This window comes from Bubalus kerabau, chromosome 22, assembly GCF_029407905.1.
Source record: "Bubalus kerabau isolate K-KA32 ecotype Philippines breed swamp buffalo chromosome 22, PCC_UOA_SB_1v2, whole genome shotgun sequence".
In the NCBI taxonomy this organism is placed as follows: domain Eukaryota; kingdom Metazoa; phylum Chordata; class Mammalia; order Artiodactyla; family Bovidae; genus Bubalus; species Bubalus kerabau.
The window spans coordinates 53,610,711-53,634,266 of record NC_073645.1 but is presented as its reverse complement, the minus strand read 5'-3'; the positions used below and the strand labels follow the sequence as shown (position 1 = coordinate 53,634,266).

General features: G+C 52.8%; 1 protein-coding gene across 1 annotated transcript in view; it reads left to right on the top strand.

Moving 5' to 3' along the window:
* Positions 1-220: 220 nt before the first annotated feature.
* The window catches only part of CFAP46 (cilia and flagella associated protein 46), a 99,983-nt gene continuing 76,647 nt past the window's right edge, over positions 221-23,556 (top strand). The window contains exons 1-11 of the mRNA XM_055560336.1: positions 221-269; positions 837-961; positions 1,115-1,246; positions 1,707-1,771; positions 2,703-2,867; positions 3,861-3,984; positions 4,418-4,512; positions 6,585-6,695; positions 9,304-9,403; positions 17,331-17,429; positions 19,123-19,313. Coding sequence (XP_055416311.1) covers positions 221-269; positions 837-961; positions 1,115-1,246; positions 1,707-1,771; positions 2,703-2,867; positions 3,861-3,984; positions 4,418-4,512; positions 6,585-6,695; positions 9,304-9,403; positions 17,331-17,429; positions 19,123-19,313 — 1,256 coding nt within the window. The remainder of the gene's footprint in view (positions 270-836; positions 962-1,114; positions 1,247-1,706; positions 1,772-2,702; positions 2,868-3,860; positions 3,985-4,417; positions 4,513-6,584; positions 6,696-9,303; positions 9,404-17,330; positions 17,430-19,122; positions 19,314-23,556) is intronic.

Below are 23,556 nucleotides of genomic sequence, written 5' to 3'. Positions count from 1 at the left end.
CGGCTCAGCCCGGCTCCCCCCGACCGGCCCCCCGGGCCCCGGTTCCTCCCCATGCCCTCTCCGCGGGGCTGGTGGGCGCCGGCGCGGTACGCCTCGCGACAAGTCTGGTCCCACCGCGGACCCGTAGTCTGCGTCCTTCCCCGTCGCTAGGCAACCTCGAGGCCCCGGCACAGAGAAAATCAACAAACCTCGGGCAGTGGGCAGCTCGGACGCCGGAGCCATGGACCTGGTCATAACGCAGGAGCTGGCCCGCGCCGAGAGCCAGCAGGGTGGGCGGGGGAGGTCAAGACCCCCTGACCCCCACCCCCGGGAGGACTCCGGGACCTGCTGGATCCCAGCCCCTGGGGACACCCCGGGACCGAGGGATCCCTGCCCCCGGGAGACCCCAGAACCCGCCCACCACCCGCCCCCGGGGAGGCCCGGGGACTCGCTGAATCCCAGCCCCTGGGGAGACTCCGGGGCCTACCAGGACCCCCTCCCCACCTTGATGACCCCCGCCCTGCTGATCCAGTGACCCCTTGAAGCCAGCACCTCGAGGATGTGTCTGACCTGGGCAAACTGAGGCGCCCTTTTAAAGGAAAGCTGTCGTTTTTCCTAACTGTTCCTCAGAATCACTCACCTCGCGCGGATCCCGAAGCCTGAGCGGCAGGGCTGCCGCGGGGTTCTCGGGGCTGGGCTCGGGGCACCTTGCCCCTGGGCTCCTACCTGGAGAGGAGCGCACCAGCGGGGCCCAGCCTGCCTGAGTCCAGCCCCAGGGCCTCCTGACCGTCCCCACTGCTGCTCTGCGGGGCGGTGGCTGCTTAATGACCGCCTCTTCCTCACTCCTGTCCTGGTAGACGCTGACTCTCTGAGGAGGGCTTACCAGTTGATTAAGTCTGCCAACCTGGGCAAGTCCGAGTTCGACCCCACAGAGAGCTTCAGCCCTGACCTGTTTGTTCTATGTGCAGAGCAGGCCCTGAAGGTGATCGGTCCCAGGGCTCCTAGGGAGGCAGCTTCAGGGGACCCCGATCTCCTGGTTTACACTGGTATTGGGAAGCGGGGTGGGGGGCCCCTGGTGGGTGGTCCAAGGGCTGCTCCATCTCCCAGCCTCTCCCGGGGCTCTGTTCTCACGCAGATGGGGCAGCGGGAGGTGAGTGAAGACTGCATCCAGATGTACTTCAAGGTGAAGGGGCCGGTCACCCAGTTTCTGGGCCGGGCGCACCTGTGCAGGGCCCAGCTGTGTGCCCCCAAGTCCACGGAAAACATGGTGAGAGGCGGTCCTGAGCCCGGCGTGCTGGGTCCTCCTGATTCTCTTCCTTCTAAGTGATGAAGCCTTGGAGTACACGACCTTGAGTCTGCTGGCACTGTAGCTCGTTTGCCGTCCTGAGCTGAATACTTTATTGCTGGTGCTGCTGTATTTCCCCTGAGTTCCTTGGATTCTCCTCAGAGGTCCACATCTCACCCTGCAGCAGTTCCCCCACCTCCAGCGTGGTTTTGTTGGGAGTTGGGTGACCGGGTTCATCGTCAGTGAAGTGCGATGCTGCATTTCCATCTGTGCTTTTCCCTAAGCCCTGGGGTCTGGCTTGTGTCCTTTTGACCTCTGACCTTTGCGTCCTGGTGTGTGGTCATGCCTGCTCACAGAGGGGGGTGTGGGGGGAGCAGGGGGTGGGCTTTCCGTAAGGGGGCAGGCCGTTCAACCTAACTGTGCATTCTTTATGTTGTTTTAGGAGGAATTTGAAAATTGTGTGACTCAGTATATGAAGGCAATCAACTTTGCAAAAGGAGAACCAAGGTGGGCACGATGGAGCGGCCATTTCTAACTGGAAGGTTTGAGCCAGAATCTGCCAGGTGGCTCTGTCTGTGCAGGTGACGGGGTTCTGTCTTCTTTTGTTTACGCTTTACTGCAGCTCTGGCCGTGTGCTCACGTCTCCTAACGCTGGAGCTGGGCCACGTGCACCCACGTCTGCCCTGGCTGCATCCTCTTTCCTGTGCCAAGTCTGTGACCTGCAGACGACCTTTGTCTGCTGTTCCTGTGGGAGCCTCACCCTTGGCCAGTCCCTAGGAGTCTCCTTTTCGGTCCTCTCTGGGGGACTGGTACTGGGCCCCCTCCCTGCCCTCCCCCGACAGTCCTGTACTCCCCCCGGCCCGGGCCTTGCATCTGAAGGGGTGATTCTCCTGAAACTCCCTGGCCCAGGGCCTTGTGTCTGGAGGGGTGATTCTCCGGAAACTCCGGCACAGTTAATCCGTCATCAAAAAGAAGTATTACTGAAATTGTTAAATCTGCATACAAATTGGTGTTGACACAATGTATCTGGGTAGGACTCACTCAGCCCTAGGAGTTGAGTGTCAGCCCTGGGATTGTTTGTCCCTCCTCCCTGCGTCTGCTGTGGACAGCCTCCTCCGCGCTGGGGGTACAGGGCCCAGCCCCGCAGACCCTTCCTCAGCAGGGATGTCTGGGGGGGCGAGGCCTGACCCCGAGCTGAAGCTCTGAGGACAGTGGGTGTTTCAGGGTGACCGTGCCCTGGAATCCCGGAGCCCAAAGGGTGGGTGCCCTCGGGAAGGGGCCTGGTCAGCGCTGTGCCCCTCGGTCGCGGCAGGGTCTGAGCTGGAGCGGGGCACACGGCTGCTCCGGGCGGGGCTGCTGCTCGGCTGAGCATGAGCCGGTTCCCTCGGGCAGGCCCGGGCGGCTCCGGGGGCCTCAGCGTCCCCTCCTGGCCCCGCAGGTACTACTTCCTGGTGTACAACGCGTCGGTGCTCTACTGGCAGATGGTGAGGCCGTTTCTCAAGCCTGGCTTCCGCCACCACCTGGTCCCCAGCCTGGCCCAGATGGTGAGCGCGCTCAGCCAGACGGAGGAGGAGGACAAGGAGTGGCAGGCAGAGCTGATGCTGTGAGTCCCCCGCCCCCGCCGGCCCCTCCACTCTCTGGGCTGAACTGGGAACCAGGTTTGGGGCATCTTGTGCGCAGAAGTTTCTGAACTCTGCGGAAGGCACCACAGTGCCCCGAGCAGACGGGCGTTACCACAGGAAGCATGCTTCTACTCAAAACCCAGGAACTGAAGAAACTGTGAAAGTAGACATTCCAGCAACAGACAGCCCAGCCGGAATGCGCGCCCCGCCTCGGGAGGCTTGCCCCCAGCATGCCAGCCCAGGACGGATGGCCCTGCGGGGCCACAGCGGGCGGTGTCAGCAGCTGGTCCTGGCCGGGCGGGTGGGCTGAAAGGCCTTGGTGACGCTCTTCTGTATCTGGGGGGCGCTGTGTGCGGCCAGCGACTGCACGGGTGCCAAGAGGGCCCAGAGGGCCGGCCCTGAAGCTGGAACCCAGAGTCTGCAGGTGTTTCTCACCTCTTATGGCAGTTTGGGGAAGCTTTAACAGAAAATTAGTAAAACCATGCCTTTTCTCTGAAGGCTGCTGTTTGAGGTGCTCGGCATCACAGCTAGACAGGCCCCGGCCCCTTTGCGCGTGGGGGCCAGCACGCTAGGTCTGGGCCAGTCAGGTGAGCCCCAGACCGTGCATGCAGTAAGGAGCTGTCCAATTTCTGTGTCTTTCTGAAGTTTGTAAAACATAAAGTTAATAAAAATATGATAACCCAGGTTATGCTAGTGGTAAAGAACCCGTCTGCCAGTGCAGGAGACTTAAGAGACATGGGTTCAATTCCTGGGTCAGAAGCTTCCCTGGAGGAGGGCATGGCAACCCACTCCAGTGTTCTTGCCTGGAGAATTCCATGGACAGAGGAGGCTGGCGGGGTATAGTCCATGGGCTCTCAAAGAGTTGGACACGACTGAAGTGACTTAGCCCGCATGTATGCAGTCTGGTTATTAGACCTCAGCGGCAGAAACTGTGGCTGCCCAGGCCTGACACGCGCTGTTCTTGTCCCACCCAGGGAGCTCCTGCAGTGCTACCTGCAGGCCGGGAAAAGCGAGGAGGCCGCCAAGTTCTGTGCCACCACAGCGCCGTTCATCAAGGCTCACGTGCCGCAGAAATACCGGCAAATATTTGCCCTGATGGTGAGTCAGAATATTCACATACGCAGAAAGAAGTCATTTTGTCTGAAAACAGCCGAGACCATCCGTTGGGATATAGAAACACACACACGCGCACAGGCATAGACAGGACAAAGCACAGTCTTTCCCTTCGTGGGGACTGAATGTTTCCTTTTTAACCACACTGAGTTTTTTTTTTTTTTAATTAGCAGAAACTTCATAAAATAATTACTGAGACAGGGTATGTAAAGAGTGTTCATCACCTATTCATTTTATGTATAAAATTCAACTGAAATTATACGTGCAAAACTAAGCATAAAGCATATGAAATGGGAAATACTTGTCAGTTACAAACGCTGTTTTTAAAGGTGCAATATTTGCAAGATAATAGCTAAGCACAATATCTGGCCTCTTCGTGACTGTTTAAATCTCGATATTCTGTTCCATCTTATAACAGGTCCGACATGAGCTAATGGATGAGCTTCAGTTAAAGGAAGAAAGGAGAAGTTCTACCAGCCTGTCTGTCACTTTCCACATTAATATGCTGAAAGCGTAGGTGTTCTGGGGTGGGGACAGATGCCCAGGAGGCTCTGTGCCCCAGGCGGGGGTGTGTGTGCAGTGGCGGCCAGGCTGGAGGGCAGGCCCGACCTTGCCTTCATCTGCTGAGAGGCTCCGGAGACGCGGCCAGAGTGGGTGCGCTCCTCAGGCAGTGAGGCGGGTGGCTTTTAGGAAGCGGGACAGCAGTCACATCAGGTGCCTCTGACAGCCTGAGACTTGCCACGAGGCTGACAGAATGATGGTCATCTGCGCGTGAAACCTCGGCGGGACGGGAGAGAGTGCAAGGGAGGGACTGTGCCTGGCAGAGGCCTGCTACCAGGACACGCGGGAATCGGGGCAGTGGAGACTCAGTGTGTGAGTGAGGATATCCGAGTGTGCTGGGCAGAGGCTGCTGCCGGGACACTTGGGAAATGGGGCGGTGGAGACTCGGTGTGTGAGTGAGGAGATCTGAGAGTGTGAGTGGGGAGGTCCCAGTGGTCCCGGGCTGTGTGAGTAGGTAGGTCCGGGTGCGTGTGTGTGGGGTGGTCCTGGTGCGTGTGAGTGGGGAAGTCCCGGTGTGTGAGTGAGTGGGGAGGTCCGGGTGTGTGAGTGAGTGGGGAGGTCCCAGTGTGTGAGTGGGGAGGTCCGGGTGCGTGTGTGTGGGGTGGTCCTGGTGCGTGTGAGTGGGGAAGTCCCGGTGTGTGAGTGAGTGGGGAGGTCCGGGTGTGTGTGTGAGTGGGGAGGTCCCGGTGTGTGAGTGGCGAGGTCTGGGTGCGTGTGAGTGGGGATGTCCGGGTGTGTGTGTGAGTGGAGAGGTCCCGGTGTGTGAGTGGGGAGGTCCGGGTGCGTGTGTGTGGGGCGGTCCCGGTGCGTGTGAGTGGGGAGGTCCCGGTGTGTGAGTGAGTGGGGAGGTCCAGGTGCATGTGAGTGTGGAGGTCACGGTGCGTGTGAGTGGGCAGGTCCGGGTGCGTGTGAGTGGGGAGGTCCCAGTGTGTGAGTGAGTGGGGAGGTCTGGGTGCATGTGAGTGGGGAGGTCCCGGTGCATGTGAGTGACTGGGGAGGTCCCGGTGTGTGTGAGTGAGTCAGGAGGTCCCGGTGTGTGAGTGGGGAGGTCCCGGTGTGTGAGTGAGTGGGGAGGTCCCGGTGTATGTGAGTGAGTGGGGAGGTCCCGGTGCGTGTGAGTGAGTGGGGAGGTCCCGGTGTGTAAGTGAGTGGGGAGGTCCGGGTGCGTGTGAGTGGGGTGGTCCTGGTGCGTGTGAGTGGGGAGGTCCCAGTGTGTGAGTGAGTGGGGAGGTCCCAGTGTGTGAGTGAGTGGGGAGGTCCGGTGTGTGTGAGTGGGGAGGTCCCGGTGTGTGAGTGAGTGGGGAGGTCTGGGTGCGTGTGAGTGGGGAGGTCCCGGTGTGTGTGAATGAGTTCGGAAGTCCCGGTGTGTGAGTGAATGGGGAGGTCCCGGTGCATGTGAGTGAGTGGGGAGGTCCGGGTGCGTGTGAGTGGGGAGGTCCCAGTGTGTGAGTGAGTGGGGAGGTCCGGGTGCGTGTGAGTGGGGAGGTCCCGGTGTGTGTGAATGAGTTGGGAAGTCCCGGTGTGTGAGTGAATGGGGAGGTCCCGGTGCATGTGAGTGAGTGGGGAGGTCCGGGTGCGTGTGAGTGGGGAGGTCCCAGTGTGTGAGTGAGTGGGGAGGTCCAGGTGCGTGTGAGTGGGGAGGTCCCGGTGTGTGAGTGGGCAGGACAGCTGTCCAGAGGGAGGCAGCAGCTGGTCTGGGTTGGACCCAGCCGATGGGAAGGACCCTGCCTCCCAGGCGGGCTGTTGGTGTGGGGCTGGATCTGGGTGGGTGGCTTGTGCACGCTTCCTCAGGGCCCGTTCTTAGTGACAGAGGAGGACAGAGGCTGGACTGGGGGTGCGGCCAGAGGAGCTGTGAGAGGTCCCCAGGAGGCCGGCAGAGAGAAAGCAGGCGGTGTTACCTAGGCCTTCTGTTCGTGGAGGACACAAGTTCATAGACTAAATTAGTTTTAGAAGAATTTATTTTAAAGAAATATGACAGGATCTTTTTGTTACTTAATATTTGATTAAATTAATCTACATTCTAGAAAACTGGATCAAAATGATTTACCTGAAGATGTCAACAAAATTCTGAAGGACACCTACAAACGTTTAAGCCAGCACAATCACCAGCGCTTCCCTTCAGTCAGAGAGGAGAAGTAAGTGTGTCCTTCCAGTTTCCCGTCTGTGTGCGGCATTTGGCAGCTACAGGAAAACATGAAAGAAAAGCGAAAACAAAACCGTGGCCATAACTCCCCAAGCAGGCGCCAGCCGTGTGGAGGTTCTGGGCTGTCTCTCTCTCTAGTCTTTTTGTCCTGAAGTTTGCGCTGTTTGGCAGCCCTTGGGATATGAAACCTCGTATTGTGCCTTCAAAAGTCCAATTGACTTCCAATCACAAGTGCTTTTCCAGTTATCACACCATCGCACACCTTCTGAAGAGTCGTTCCACTGGTGGAAGAACAACCCCCCTCCCTGCCCGGGGTTTCCATCATCAGTTCTCTGCTCCAGTGCTGGGGGGCGGCTCAGAAGTCTACCCCGGGCGGTGTTCCCAGAGCTGCTGGCTGAGTGGAAGGCTGAAAGAGAGGTCTGGATGCACCCAGGCTCGAGCTCTAACTCAGAGCAGGTCCAGCTGGGCCCTGGGCACGGCCTCTCTGAGGTTTCGGGGGGTGGGGGCTCTGGGGACAGAGCGGACCCAGCGACCAGGACGCCCGCCCGCCTCCTGGGGCCGCACCCCTCCAGGCAGACCTGCTGCTGCTGACCGAGTGGAACGGCTATTCATGTATCTGCAAACACTTTTTTCCTTCTGTTAATTTTCCAATCATTTTCTCTCCCCAGCTTTTATAGAGTAGATTGTAAATGCTTTTACTGTAGACTCGCTGAAGCTTTTTCTGTTTCAGGATTTGAGCGCTCCTGCTCCAGCGCGTTTATCAGCTGTTTCACTTTGTTTTACCTTTTAGGTCTTTTAAGATAACTTTTGATGTCCAGATGGATTTTATTTAAGATAAGAATTGTTTGAGCTGATGTTCACCCCCCACCAGTGCTGGGCCAGACACGTTTAAGGCCCTCAGGGAGTCCCCGAGGTCCCAGCCCAGCAGCCAGCTCAGTGGGCGCTGACCCGGGTCCCCCGACCCAGTCCTGATCCTCTGCACCTGCCCCGGACTCTGTGCCCACCCACCCGCCCCCCATGCGTCTGTGGCACCCCTGGTGCCAGTTTCTGTGTTGTGGCCGAGAGGACGCAGCGTCTTCTGCTGCGTGTGTTCAGCTCCGTCACTGTTCCCGCACCTGGAAGGCGCGTGTTCCCTGCTCGCCCAGGTCCCGGGCTCAGCCACTCGTAGCGGCCGTCTGTGGGGTCAGGCCCTCCCTCAGCCCCAGGCGTCATCGAGGGTCCCTCCCTCTGACCCCTCCCCACCTGGGCTTCAGTGTCTGGAACTCTGGGTGGGAAAAAAAAGGTCTATGAGTTTAAAGCCAAAAAAGGCCTGAAAACCAGTCATGGGTACCTTGGCGGGTTCTCAGCTGCATGTGGTGGGGCTTGGGAAGGCCAGAGGGGCTTGGGTCGAGGCCCCGCTAGGGCCCTTGGTGGTCCAGACTGGGTGGGGCTGGGCAGAGGGCCCACCTGTCCATGCAGGGAAGGGAGGTGCCTTCTCCTGCAAAGGACGAGGGGAGAGGAGGGAGATAGAGGATAATATCCTCTGAGCTCAGAAGGGTCTTTGAGACTGAAAACAAAGGCCTAGCTCCGTGGCACACAGTTAGGAACTCACTGTGGGGCTGCACACGGAGGAGGGCCTGTGATGACGACCCAGACGTGTCCGTGAGCTCAGAGCCGCCAGAGGGGCACGGGGACTCGGGGGCCAGAGCTACAGTGGCACCTGCCTGCCAGCTGGAGCTGAGGGTTTTCCTCCCCCGGGCCCCCGTGACCACTCACCTTCTGCATCAGCAAAGGGCACTCTTGCGCTTGCATGTCAGGTGAAGGCGAGGGGTAGTGTTGATGGGCTCCCCTGGCGTGGTCCCGCCCCTCGGGAGTGGGCGGAAGCTGGGTCAGCATCACTGGAAGAGGGCGGGGCGTGGGCCTGCCCACCTGGGAGGAGCTGCCCAAGGGCAGAGAGTGTGTCCTGGCCACAGGTAGGCACCAATGCTGCCTCAGGAAGAGCAGGGGCACCAGCTTGCCCCAGGGGATGCTGGTGTGTCTGGGGACACTGCTCACCAACCACCCCGTGCAGGACAGGTCCCCACCCAGCAGAGAACCACCACGTCCAGACGTGAGGGGGTTAGGCTGGGAAGCCTGGCCTGTCTCCCCCACCCAGAACACCGCCCTGATTCCGGTAGTTCTTTGTTAAGCCTTAAATTCAGGGGGCTCATTCCCCCGCTTTGTTCTTTTTTGGAGTTGCTTATGGTCCTCCAGGTTCTTTGCATCTCTGTCCACATGTTAGCACCAGCCTGTTGGTTTCTGCAGAGACCTGATTGGCCACTACGACTGCTCTGGTTGCCTGGTCAAGGCGTAGGAGGAGTCCGCCTCGAGGACATGTCCTCCCTTGCTGCTCCCCTGCCCCGGGGCTCACAGCTGCGCCTGCACCTGCCCTGAGACAGCACAGGTCCCTCCAAATCCCGTCAGGGCCGAGGCGGCTGGGCTTGGGAACCCTTGCCGTAGGATTCCTTTTCTGTCCCATTTTGTTCGTGCCCCCCAGAGCGATGGCTGAAGGCTTATCCCCCCTGCAGGCGGATGTGTTGTTGCCTCCTGTTGACCTAATGCTGTTTCGTTTCTGTTTCCAGAATGATTTTGCTTTTTGAATTAGCCCATCTTTCTCTGATCTTGAAATGCTGGGAGATCGCCTCCGATTGCCTCTCAGACCTGAAGAAGATGGACAGCAAAGTAAGTAGTCGCGGCCGGCAGCCCTGCTCCTGCTCACTGTGATCGAGACTTAAAGGACCGAAAGCAGGCACGGAATTCAGAAGCCCCTCGCCAGGGGGCCTGAGCTGTTGCGTTGTTGCTGAATTCCCTCCTAGTCTTTTTTAAGTGCGTTTCACATGGTTGAAATGATGCGGTTTTTGCACCAGTAGGTCATTAGTGATAACTGGATCAGTGCATTAAAGAGAACATAACCGTTGTACACACGTGCAGACCCAGAATTGGAGCACCTGCCTACATCAAGCAAATACCAATGAACCTGAGAGCAGAAACAATGCAACAGCAGTAGGGTCTGTAATAACCCACTTCCAGCGTGGATAGATCACCCAGACAGAAGATCAATATGGGTATATTGTGATTGAGCAAAATGAGCCTAATTGACACCTCAGAAGGAGGGAAATGCACGTTCTTCAGGACAGATCATGTTAGATCACAAGACAAGTCTTAACAAATTTAAGATGACAGAAATCATGTTAAGTATCTTTTTGGACTGAAATGGTGTGAAACTAGAAATCAGCAACAAGGGCTAAGCTAGAATTTCACAAAAACGTGGAAATCAAATAGCATACTCCTGAACAACCAATGGGTCAAAAAAGAAATCAAAAGGGAAAAAAGATTTTGAAACATAGGACAATGGAAACACAACACCTACGGGCTACAGCAAAAGCGTCCTCAGAGGGGCGCTTACAGCCAAAAACACCTGTATTAAGGAAAAAGGAAGATTTAAAATAAACCACCATATTTATGCCTCAGTTCAGTTCAGTTCAATGGTTCAGTTGTGTCAGACCCTTTGTGACCCCATGGACTGCAGCACATCAGGCTTCCCCGTCCATCACGAACTCCTGGAGCTTGCTCAATATCATGTCTATCGAGTTGGTGATGCCATCAAACCATCTCATCCTCTGTCATCCCCTTCTCCTCCTGCCTTCAATTTATGCCTCAAGAAACTAGGGGGAAAAAAAAAAACAGAACAAAGCCCAAAGTCAGTGGAAGGAAGGAAATAATGAAGATCAGAGCAAAAACAAATGAAATAGAGACCAGGAAACCAATAGAAAAGATCAATGAAACTAACAGTTGGTTTTTTGAAAAAATAAAACTGACAAACATTAGCTAGACGAGGAAAAATAGAAGATCAAAATCAGAAATGAAAGAGGGGCCTTACAACTGATAACACAGAAATAAAAAGGGTCTTAAGAGACCAATATGACTTATATGCCAGGAAGACGGGTAAACTATAGGAAACTGATAAGTTCCTGGAAACATACAATCTACCGAGACTGACTCGTGGGGAAACAGAAAGTCTGAATAGACCAATGAGTAAGAGTAATTAGTATCAAAAAAGTATTAGTAATACTAATACAAAAAAGTATTAGTAATCAAAAAATCTCCAAATAAGGAAACACCCAGTGACCCAACAACCCCACTTCTGAGCATATAACCAGAGAAAATGTAATTTAAAAAGACACATGTATCCCAGTTTCACTGCAGCATGATTTACAATAGCCAGAACATGAAAGCAACCTAGATGTCAACAGAGAAATGAATAAAGAAGATGTGGGGTACATATATACAATGGAATATTCAGTTCAGTTCAGTCGCTCAGTCATGTCTGACTCTTTGTGACCCCATGAACCTCAGCACGCCAGGCCTCCCTGTTCATCACCAACTCCTGGAGTCCACCAAATCCATGTCCATTGAGTCGGTGATGCCATCCAACCATCTCATCCTCTGTCATACTCTTCTCCTCCTGCCTTCAATCTTCCCCAGCATCAGGGTCTTTTCAAATGAGTCAGCTCTTCGAATCAGGTAGCCAAAGTATTGGAGTTTCAGCTTCAGCATCAGTCCTTCCAATGAATATTCAGGACTGATCTCCTTTAGGATGGACTGGTTGGATCTCCTTGCAGTCCAAGGGACTCTCAAGAGTCTTCTCCAACACCACAGTTCAAAAGCATCAATTATTTGGTGCTCAGCTTTCTTGATAGTCCAACTCTCACAATGGAATATTACTCGGCCATAAAAAGGAATGAAATTGGGTCGTTTTTAGAGATATGGATGGACCAAGAGACAGTCATATGGAGTTAAATAAGTCAGAAAGAGAAAAATAAATATATTAGTGCATATATCGGAGAAGGCAATGGCACCCCACTCCAGTACTCTTGCCTGGAAACTCCCATGGACAGAAAAGCCTGGTAGGCTGCAGTCCATAGGGTTGCTAAGAGTCAGACATGGGACACGACTGAGCGACTTCACTTTCACTTTTCACTTTCATGCATTGGAGAAGGAAATGGCAACCCACTCCAGTGTTCTTGCCTGGAGAATCCCAGGGACGGGGGAGCCTGGTGGGCTGCCGTCTGTGGGGTCGCACAGAGTCGGACACGACTGAAGTGACTTAGCAGCAGCAGCAGTGCATATATGTAGAATCTAGAAAAATGGTATATTAAACTTATTTGTGAAACAGAAATAGAGGCATAGACATAGAGAACAAACATGTGGATCCCAAGGGGGAAAGGTGGTGTGGGATGAATTGGGAGACTGCAATTGATGTACATACACCCTTGATATTATTGTAAAATAGGTAACGAATGAGAATCTGTGGTTCAGCACAGGGATCTCGGCGCTCTGTGAGGAAGTCCAACAAAGAGGAGGTACGTGTGTACACATAGCTGATTCACTGTGCTGTGCAGTAGAAGCTAACCCCACAGTGTGAAGCGACTGCCCCCCAATAAAAATCAAGGAAAAAAAAAGAAACACACACTCAGGACGAGATGACTTCACTAGTGAATTCTACCAAACATTTAAAGAGGAATTAATGCTGATCCTTCAAAAATTCTTCCAAAAAGTTGAAGAAAAAGGAATACTCCAACTCGGTTTACAAAGCAAGCATTGCCCTGATACCAAACCAGACAAAGTAACTACAAGAAAATAAAACACAGGAAGAAAATACAGAAAAGAAAACAATCCAAAAAAACACAGATGCAAAAATCCTCAACAAAATGCCAGCAAACTGAATTCAGCCTCATATCGTGAAGATCAAACTCCATGATCAGTGGGATTTATCCTGAAGTGACAAGGGTGGTTTAACATAGTCAGATCAATAAATGTGATCAGATCAGATCAGTCGCTCAGTCGTGTCCGACTCTTTGCAACCCCATGAATCGCAGCACGCCAGGCCTCCCTGTCCATCACCAACTCCCGGAGTTCACTCAGACTCACGTCCATCGAGTCAGTGATGCCATCCAGCCATCTCATCCTCTGTTGTCCCCTTCTCCTCCTGCCCCCAATCCCTCCCAGCATCAGAGTCTTTTCCAATGAGTCAACTTTTCGCATGAGGTGGCCAAAGTACTGGAGTTTCAGCTTTAGCATCAGTCCTTCCAAAGAAATCCCAGGGCTGATCTCCTTCAGAATGGACTGGTTGGATCTCCTTGCAGTCCAAGGGACTCTCAAGAGTCTTCTCCAACACCACAGTTCAAAAGCATCAATTCTTCAGCGCTCAGCCTTCTTCACAGTCCAACTCTCACATCCATACATGACCACTGGAAAAACCATAGCCTTGACTAGACGGACCTTTGTTGGCAAAGTAATGTCTCTGCTTTTCAATATGCTATCTAGGTTGGTCATAACTTTCCTTCCAAGGAGTTACCTTTTAATTTCATGGCTTAATTTCATGGCTGCAGTCACCATCTGTAGTGATTTTGGAGCCCAGAAAAATAAAGTCTGACACTGTTTCCACTGTTTCCCCATCTATTTCCCATGAAGTGATGGGACCGGATGCCTTGATCTTCGTTTTCTGAATGTTGAGCTTTAAGCCAACTTTTTCACTGTCCACTTTCACTTTCATCAAGAGGCTTTTTAGTTCCTCTTCACTTTCTGCCATAAGGGTGGTGTCATCTGCATATCTGAGGTGATTGATATTTCTCCCGGCAATCTTGATTCCAGCTTGTGTTTCTTCCAGTCCAGCATTTCTCATGATGTACTCTGCATATAAGTTAAATAAGCAGGGTGACAATATACAGCCTTGATGTACTCCTTTTCCTATTTGGAACCAGTCTGTTGTTCCATGTCCAGTTCTAACTGTTGCTTCCTGACCTGCATACAGATTTCTCAAGAGGCAGATCAGGTGGTCTGGTATTCCCTTCTCTTTCAGAATTTTCCACAGTTTATTGTGATCCACACAGTCAAAGGCTTCAGCATAACATTAAAAGAATGAAGGGTAAATATACAATCATCTCAATAGATGCAAGAAAAGCATTTGAAAAAAAATTCAACATCCTGTTAGGTTAAAAACTTTCAACAAAAAGTGTGTGGAAGGAAAATACCTCCATGTAATAAAGACCACATGTGACAAGCCCACAGCTAACATTATACTCAATGGTGAAAGGTTAAAAGCTTATCTTCTAATGTCAAGAACAAGATGATGGTGCCTCCTCTCGGCACTTCTATTTAACACAGTACTAGAAGTTCTAGCCACAAAAATCAGACAAGAAAAAGAAATAAAAGGCATCCAAACCACAAAGGAAGAAATAAGTCTGTCTCTGGTTACATGTGACATGACCTGTTTATACAGAGAAAACTCTGAAGACTCCATCAAAAGCTATTAGAACTAATGAGCAAATTCAGTAAAGCTGAAGGATTCAAAATCATCATCAAAAAATCAGTTGTGTTTCTGTACACTAAAAATGAAATATCTGAAAGAGAAAATTAAACAGTTTACAATAGCATCAAAAACAACACAATACTTAATAAATTTAAACAAAGAGTTGGAAGACCTGTACACTGAAAACTAGTAATGAAATAAATGAATGAAGACACAAAGAATGGAAACATATCCCATGTTCTTGGGAGAATGAAAATTATTAAAATGTCTATACTACCCCAAACTGACATCCATATCAGTTCCAGTGGCGTGTCTCACAGGAATAGAAAACAAAGGCGATCTGTATGGAATCACAGAAGAGCCAAAGCACTGTCGAGGAAGGACAAACCTGGAGTCACCATGAGCTGTAGTCAGAGCTACAGTGACCGAAACAGTGCGGCCCTGGTATGAAAATAGATGCATAGACCAATGGAACAGAATCGCGAGCCCAGAAATAAGGCTGCACACGATGTCAACTCACGTTTGACAAGGGCACCAAAACGCCATGGGGGAAGTATAGCCTCTTCAACAAACGATGCTGGGAAAATGGAATGGCCACACGGAGACGAATGAAACTGGACTCCTTCCTGCCTTACGCCTCTCACAAAAGTTAACTTGAAATGGATTACAGATTTTAAGACCTGAAACTGTAAAACTCCTTTAAGAACACATAGGGGAAAAAAACTATCGACTTTGGTCTGGACAATGATTGTTTGAATACGACAATGAAAGCAAAAGTAAACAAGGAGGATTACGTCAATCTAAAAACCGTCTGCATAGAAAGAAAGCAATAACACAGCGAAAAGGCGACCTGTGACCTAGAAGAAAAATATCTGCAAACCATATATCAGATAAGGATTTAATATCTATGTAGGAGCTCATACCTCAGTAGGAAATCACCTTATCACCGTCATCACCATTCTCCAATGGGAAACAGTGGGCTAAGGGCCTAATAGACATTTTTCTAAAGAAAGTATTGAAGCGCTGCATGAAGAGGTGTTCAGACCACCAATCACCAAGGAGATAAAGTCAGAGCCTCAGTGAGCATCACCCCACACCTGCTGGGCTGGCTGGCGTCCAGAAGTCAAGAGACAGCACGTGTTGGTAAAGATGTGAAGAAAAGGAAACCCTGGTGCTGTGTTGGTGGAAATTGAAACTGGTTCAGCTTCTACGGAAAACAGTAAGAAAGTTCCTTAAACTTTTTTTAAAAAGCTGCGGTGTGATCCAGCAGTCCCACTCCTGTGTGTCCAAAGGGACTGAAATCAGATCTTGAAGAGATGTCTGTACCCTGTGTTCACTGCGGCAGCGTTCACAAAAGCCAAGATGTGGGAGCTGCCTGAGCGTCTGTCTTTGGGTGAATGGATAAAGAAAACGTGTGTGTGTGTGATGCAGTATTATTTAGCCATGAGCGTTCAAGCAAACCGATGTGCATGTGATCGGGGTCCCTGAAGGAGCGGAGATTAAGTGGGGAGCAGAAAAAATGTTAAGCAATAATGACTCAAAATTCTAAATTTGGTGGTCTGTGAACAGGGACAGATTATGTACTGAGGAACAGAGAATGACAGCGAGGACTGCCCTGGTGGCCCAGGGCTTGAGACTTCCCACTCCCAAAGCAGGGGCAGGTCCGATCCCTGACTGGGAACTAGAGCCCACACGCCACGGCTAAGAGTTCACACGCGGCAGCTCAGAGCGAAGTCAAACAAATAAAAATAAAATTTGTCAAAAGAATGGCAGCAGACTTTTTGTTGGACACAGTATGAGCTAAAGACAGATCAACATCCAAATAATAAAATGAAAAAAGCGTGACTGTCGGGACGTCCCTGGCGGCTCGGAGATGAAGTGTGCAGTTGCGCTGCAGAGCGCACACATTCAGCCCTCGGCTGGGGAGCTAAGACCCCACAGGCCTCAGGTGCAGCCAAAAAAAGAGTCAACCTAAAAAACTGCATTTGGACAAAATATCTTTGAAAATCAGAAGCAAAGTAAATATTTATTAAAATATACAAAATCTGAAAGAGTCTGACGTTCACTGCAAGGAAGTTTGAAGAGCTTTTTCAAGCAGAAGGATGATGATACCAGCAGAAATCTGGATCCGCACAAACAGTGAAGAGGACCAGTAAGGGGGCCACGTGAGTCAGAGAGAGACTGAAGAATCCGTAAAGCGCTTTAAAAGGTACTTGCTGTTTAAAGCAGAGATGATAATATGGATCAGAAGACTCAGCATTATTATGATGTCAGTTCTCCCCAGACGGAGCAGTGGATTCAGTGTGATTCAATCAAAGTCTTGACAGGAGTCTTTCAGAAATTGACGAACTGACCATAAAATTGTTAGGGAAACGCAGGGGCCCTAGAATAACCCAGAGCAGCTCTGGAAAAGCGGAGCAGCGTCAGCAGGCGTGCACGACCTCACGTGCAGGCCTGGTGGAGGGGCACCGTGGTTCAGAACGGGCGGCCTGCACGTGGAGACGCAGATAGACGGAGGGCCAGGACGGGGTCCAGAAAGAGACCTGCACACTCGGGGCCTCGGCCTGGACCAGGTGCAGAGGCTTCCGCTGGAGACAAAGCGTCTCATCCAGAAAACAGTGCCGGACAGGGGAGCAACCACGTGAGGGAAAGTGAACACCGGCCGCCCTTCATCCTGTGGACAGGAATCAACTCAACATGCAACCCTAAACCAAGAATGTGAGAGCTCAAATGAGAAAACTTATGGGGAAAAAACAGAAGAAAAACAAGAGGAATCCTGTGACCTGTTACCTCTCAACCACTCACCCAGACGCTGACCAGCCCACACGGGCCGGGGAGGGGTGGGAAAGGGACCCCTTTGGAAACAGGTTAGCAGTTTTGTGAAAGTTACGTGTACCTGTCTGCCCACCCACCCAGGAAACCCCAGGCCCATGCCACCCCCCTCCTGCAGCATGGCACCCCGTCCTGACCCCAGCGGGGGTTAAGTGAAAGGAATTGTCCAGATTTCATAACAGAGCATTTGTCTGAAGTCGGTGTAGTTATTTAAAAGTTCTATGTCCAGTGAAATTAACTATAAAATAAAAACAAAAATTTTTTTCTAGGTTTCTCATTTAAATCTTTGCATCTTTTAGAAACATTTTAAGTTTTTCATATATATATATATATTTATATTACCTATTTTTTTTGTTGAATTTCTACCAAGTCCGTGAATTATATTTTGAAATGTTTTCTGACATTAGTGAATGTGATTGCTTTCATTAAAACTCTCCACCTATGCAACAACTGCTGTGCCCGCAGGACCCTGCGAGTCTGATGGAAGTCGAGTGCCTGGAGTATGAATTGGAAGCTGTAAGACTGGAAAATAAAATTAAAACCTACACTCGAGAGGCTGTGGAGGTAAGTTGCGGACCAGGAGCTGGAGCAGAAGCTGAGCCCTTGTGCAGGTCCCTGGACCTTGTGTGTGGACTTGGTGTGGAGGAGGGGCCAGGTTTGAGGAGGGGCCCTGATGGGCACAAGCCAGCCTCCTGTGCCCTGGTCTCCCCTGTGAGCGTGGCCTCTCTGGGAGGAAGTCCGGGGGCTGCGTGGCCCCGCCCTGCCGAGGCCAGCTGACGTCCTCCCGCCTGGCTCCAGCCCCGCAGCTGCCGGGCCCACCCTGTCTGGCGGGCCTGTGGGTTCATGCAGCCTGTTCCCGGGGCTCAGGCTGGGGGCTGGGATGAGATGGGCCTCCAGCCAGGCCCTCGCGTGGCCTGTGTGAAGCAGTCTGCCCCCAGCACACTGAGAACATGTGCCCTTGGTGAACACCGAGTCCCCTGAGGGCTTTGGCCATCCTGACTCAGGTCCAGGCAAACAGGCGTGCCCCTGCCCTAGTGCAGGGCCTGAGGGGCTCTGGGGAAGCGCTGAGGTCATCTCAGGGGTGGGGAGGTGGGGACCCCTGTGGGGGGTAAGGGGAGACCCCTGGGAGGGTGAGGGGAGGGTGGGAAGGGAGGAGAAGAGGGGCCCCGAGGCCTGGCAGCAGCGGGTTCAGAGGACCCTGGTGAGCGTTGCCCCCGTGGTGCCCACCTTGGAGACCGTGGGCTTGTCTAGAATGTTCCACTGGGGGTTGTGAGGCAGGGGGCTGGTGAGCACCATGGCAAAGTGGCAGTCTGAGCCCCGCAGCCTGTGTGCCCCGTGCAGTGGGGTGTGGTCTGGCCGCCGCCGCAGAGAAGGAGCCCAGGAATCGCTGTGTCTTTGATAGAATCCTGCTGTCGAGAAAGGGAACCAAAATGCATTGAAACAGGATGAGGGCAGCTGGCGTTGCTCTGGGGCCCCAGTGCCCACTCCCTGGACCGGCTCCCCTGACCCCTGCCCCAGCCCCGCCTGGCCCAGCCCGGGAGGAGCTCTGCCAGCAGACGAGCAGCCCAGCGGGGGCTCCGGGCCGGTTCACGTGCTCTCTCTGGACCTGGGCTGTCCCCGCCAGCGCTGCCCCTCTCAAGGGAGGGCGTGGCTTCCCGCTGGCTGCCTGCAGGTGCTGGCAGGCGGTGTGGTGGGACTGCAGGGCTGTGTCTTCTGCCTCTACTGGCCGAGGGCTCTTCAGGGGCACCTTCCAGTTCACGAGGCTTTGATGGACGCTTCTTGGCAGCCAGGAGGCCCACGGTCTGAACCCCATGCCTGCTCTAAACCCCATGACCCAGGAGCAGCACTAGGGCAGGCCCCCTGGAGCCAGAAGCTAGGCCCCCGGACATGGCTGAGTTCAGGAGCCCGGGCAGCCCCGGTGGGCACTGAGGGAGGCCTGGAGCTGCTGAGGCCATTTCACAGGCTGAGGCCGGCCGGCCCCTGTCTGCTGGGCAGGGCCACGAGCTCCGTGAATACACGGGGCTGGAAGGCAGGCAGCCTCGCCCAGAGGGGCTCACAGAGACGCTGCCACGGCACGCGGTGCCTGTCTGAGGGCAGATCCAATGGAGCCAGGGCCCTCTCTGAGAGATCACGCGGGCCACTTCCACCGGCAGGCTCAGACCGGGGGCCCGGCCCGCCTGCGTCATCCGGGGCTCGGGGGCGGGCTGGGGCTGCCCGGGCCGGCCCAGCCTCACCCGGGCCGCTGTGCTGTGTGCAGGCCCAGCTGGACATAGTGCGGAGACTGGACGTCACGCTGCAGCGGGCCGTGCGCCTGGGCGAGCCCCGGCTCGTCCACACGGTGTGCGCCACGCAGTGGAACACGTGCCTCCCGCTGCTGCAGCACAGCCTGCGCCACCACCTGCGGAAGCCGCTGACCAGCATTGCAGACGCCCTGGAGAAGGCGGACAGGTGGCGCCCGGGCTGTGCCCCGGGGGGGACGGGGAGCAGAGGCTCGGGGCAGGGATGAAATCCAGCTCATCTTCCCAGAAAGAGGGCAGGAGCCCACGGCGTCCCCCAGAGGTGGCGACTCGAGAGGCTGCAGGCCGTGGGGGAGGTGCCCTGGGGCTCAGGGGCAGGGCCCTGCGGGGCAGACAGGGACACCCAGGGGGCACCCACCTGAGCTCGAGAGGGGCCGAGGGGAAAGGGCTTCGTCAGGAGGGTCCTGGGCTGCGGGGCGGGCGACGGCGGTGGGCACAGGGGCTGTGGGCGCAGGCGCGGGAGGGGAGGGGTGGGATGGATGAGCAGGGAGGGCCTTGATGTTTCTCCTCTCCTGCCCCGGGCGGGGGCCCCGAGGGCGGCTGTGCTGCAGGACCGTCCCTGGTGGACACGGGGCTGCACGATGGGGACTCGGCAGGGCAGAGGCGTGGAGGGCCACCTGGGAGGGTGTGCAGCCGCAGGGACGGGCCGTGGGGGCCTGCCCTGCCCCCGTCTGCTTCGGAGATTAACTGTGCTGTGTGCCGAGTCACTCAGTCGTGTCCGACTCTTTGCGACCCCGTGGACTGCAGCCCGCCAGGCTCCTCTGTCCGTGGGGATTCTCCAGGCAAGAATACTGGAGTGGGTTGCCATGCCCTCCTCCAGGGGATCTTCCCGACCCAGGGATCAAACTCAGGTCTCCCGCATTGCAGGTGGATTCTTTACAGTCTGACCACCAGGGAAGCCCTGAGAGTAATCAGGGGTGAATTTTGTCGCCATGGTGAGCCCTCCATTGGAGCAGGGTTCCCAGCAGGGGCACCAGGGACCGGTCGTCAGCCTGTGGTCTGGCGAGGTTGGGGACGGCGGCCTCAGAACCAGCACCGTTCATTTCCTGCGGGCACTTGGGGATCTCGTCTGTGAAGAGTTACATCTCTTCAAATCTGGGATTTTTACTCATTTAAAAACAGTTTCTCCTTCTGGGGACCCACGGGGCTGTACGACAGCTCCTAGCCCACGCTCCCGGTCTCCCTTCGAAACTTCCGTGTTCACAGCCCCACCCCCTCGTGACGCACACCAAATTCTGAAGATTTCACGCAGCCCGTTAGTTCTCTTTCATTTTGCAAATTCTCTAATTCTTCTTCCTCTCTTTAGCCTGTATTTTTAAATTTTAATGACGTCCTCTTTCAAAAATATCTTTTTATTTTCATATTTGTTTGGTTTTTTAAAATAACATCTAGTTGCCCTCCTTTTTTTCCTCTGACAGTTCTTTTTCTGATTAAGTTTATTGCGATATAATTGCATACAACAGAATGGACACATTGCAAATGTCCGCTTGCTGTGTTGCTTCTTAACCACGGATGGGTGTTGAGTGCTGCTGAACGCTTGTTTATCGAAAGGAGCTCTGACTTTTCTCTTTTCTTCTTTAACGTGGTGAATTATGCTGACTGGATTTTGAGTAGTGAACTAGCCTTGCCTTCTCCGCGTGGTCTCGACACACGTGCTTTTTTCTGTATTGCCGGGTTAGATGTCCTTTAGTGTGCTTAAGGGTTTTTGCGTGTATGTTCATTATGAGGATGTTGGCCTGTGGTTTTCTTGTTTTGTAACGCCTTTCCCAGGATTTGACATGAAGGTCATGCCGACTTCATTAAATGGTTTGGGACGGTGGGAAGGACTTTTTCTGCTTTGCTTTCTAAAGGGGTTTGTGCAGTATTGGCGTTTTCTTCCTTAAGTGGTGGACAGAATGCAGTGAGGCTGTCTGGGCCCGTCTGAGGTGTTTCTCTTTCCATCCTTTCGACTCTCGTGCTGTGGACCTTTCGATTTAAAGTGTAGAACACAGCTCCTACCACCCTGTCTTGTCAATGGCGTGCAGCTCGGTCTTTTTCTAAAACCGGGCACGCTGGTCTCCACCTTGTGACTGGGCTGTTCAGTCTCTGGGTTCAGGGCAATTTCCAGCTTGTCTCCAGTCCCATCGTTTGTCTCCGCCTTGTGCTCTGCCGCTGCTCTCTCCCGCCTTCTTTGAGGCTACCTGAGTTTCTGCCACTGTGTTTGTTTCTCTGGTTGGCTCGTTTGTCCCCGGTACCCCTGGGTGGGAGGGGCGTCGCTGGAGGGAGCCGGGTCAGTGGGGGGTCAGTGCTTCCCACGCAGCAAGGGAAGCCTCTCTGCCTGCCCCTCGGCCACCCCACCATGTGGTTGTTGTCTTGTCTTTTCATTCTGAGTGTGTTATAAGTTCATCTTACAGTGCTGTATTGCTCTTAGCAGCTGGTGGTGGTGTTTTTAAAGAAAATTACAGAAAAAAACAATCTTCTCTTACATTTGCCACTTCCTCGGCGATCCTACAGGCTCTCCCTTCCTGCTTACGGTCAGATCCAGGTTTCTGCCTGCGGGTATTTCAGCCCGAGCAACTTCCTTTATTTCCTCTTGTAACGCATGACTCCTGGTGAGGAATTCTCTTGGCTTTTGTTGACCTGAAAATGGCTTTCTCTTAGCATCCCCTCTGAAGGTTATTTTCACCAGTTATTGGATTCTGGGTTTGCAGACTTTTTCTCTTTAAATACTTTGAAGAGGTTGTTTTATTTTCTTCTGGCCTTCATAGTTTCAGATAAAAACCCCGAGTTACTTTAAGCGTGGCTCTCCTGTGTGGAAGGTGTCTCCCCCTCCCTGCTGTTTTCAGGTTTGTATCTTTTAACTTTTGCTTTCTGCATTTTGCATATTACTTTGCCGACAAAGGTCTGTCTAGTCAAAGCTATGGTTTTTCCAGTAGTCGTGTATGGATGTGGAGAAGGCAATGGCAACCCACTCCAGTACTCTTGCCTGGAAAATCCCATGGGCGGAGGAGCCTGGTGGGCTGCTGTCTATGGGGTCGCACAGAGTTGGACACAACTGAAGCGACTTGGCAGCAGCAGCAGCAGCATGTATAGATGTAAGAGTTGGACTGTGAAGAAAGCTGAGCCAAAGAACTGATGCTTTTGAACTGTGGTGCTGGAGAAGACTCTTGAGAGTCCACTGGACTGCAAGGAGACCCAACCAGTCCATCCTAAAGGAAATCAGTCCTGAATATTCATTGGAAGGACTGATGCTGAAACTCTAATACTTTGGCCACCTGATGTGAAAAACTGATTCATTTGAAAAGACCCTGATGCTGGGAAAGATTGAAGGCGGGAGGAGAAGGGGACGACAGAGGATGAGATGCTTGGATGGTATCACTGACTCGATGGACATGAGTTTGAGCAAGCTCCGGGAGTTGGTGATGGACAGGGAGGCCTGGCATGCTGCAGTCCGTGAGTCAGTCGCAAAGAGTCGGACACGACTGAGTGACTGAACGAAACTGATTCCTTAGAGCCTTTAAAAAAAAAAAATGTCTTTTTTGGGGTTTGCGGATATACTCAAATATGTAAGATGATATTTTCATCAAATTTGGGAAATTACTGGCTATTATTTTTTTAAGTATAGTTCTGCCTCATTTGCTCTTTTGGGGGAGCATGAGCTACAACATTGAATACTGTCTTAACTGGTCTCTAAGGCTCTGTTCATTTTCTTCTGAGAATTTTTTTTATATGGACCATTTTTAGAAGCCTTGTGAATCTGTTACAGTCTTGTTTCTGTTTGATGTTGTGGCTTTTTGGCTGCCAGGCATGTTGGATTCTTAGCTCCTCAACCAGGGATCAAACCCACACCTCCCACTTTGGAAGGTGAAGTCTCAGCCACTGGACTACCTGGGAAGTCCTGGCTCTGTTCACTTTTAAAAAATCTTTTTCAGTACATTCTTCTGGTGGGATAATTTCTATTGATCTGACTTCAGGTTCACTGACTCTTTTTCTGCTCTCCGATCTACTGTTAGGCTCAACCAAGAATTTTTTAATTTCAGTTATTACAGATTTTTTGCTGTAGTATTTCCTTTTTTCGTCTACTGAGATTCCCTGTCTGTTCTCTCATTAGCAATGTTTTCCTTCAACTTTTTGTACATATTTATTTTTGTTTTGTAATATCTGCATTAAGGATTTACCTGCTAAACCCAGCACCTGGCCCATCTCGCATCCTGACTGTGGGTCACCTTTTCCTGTTTCCTGGCATATCGTGTACTGAATGTTGTGGCTGCTGCACTGTGGAGTCTGTGGACTCTGTGATCTTTTTAGGAAAGTGTTGATATTTGCTTGCTTTTGTTGGCACTTCAGTTTCTGGCTGAGAGGTGGCTCCGTGTTTCCTTGGCTGTGTCTCTGGAAGGTCATGGTACTTTCCAGCC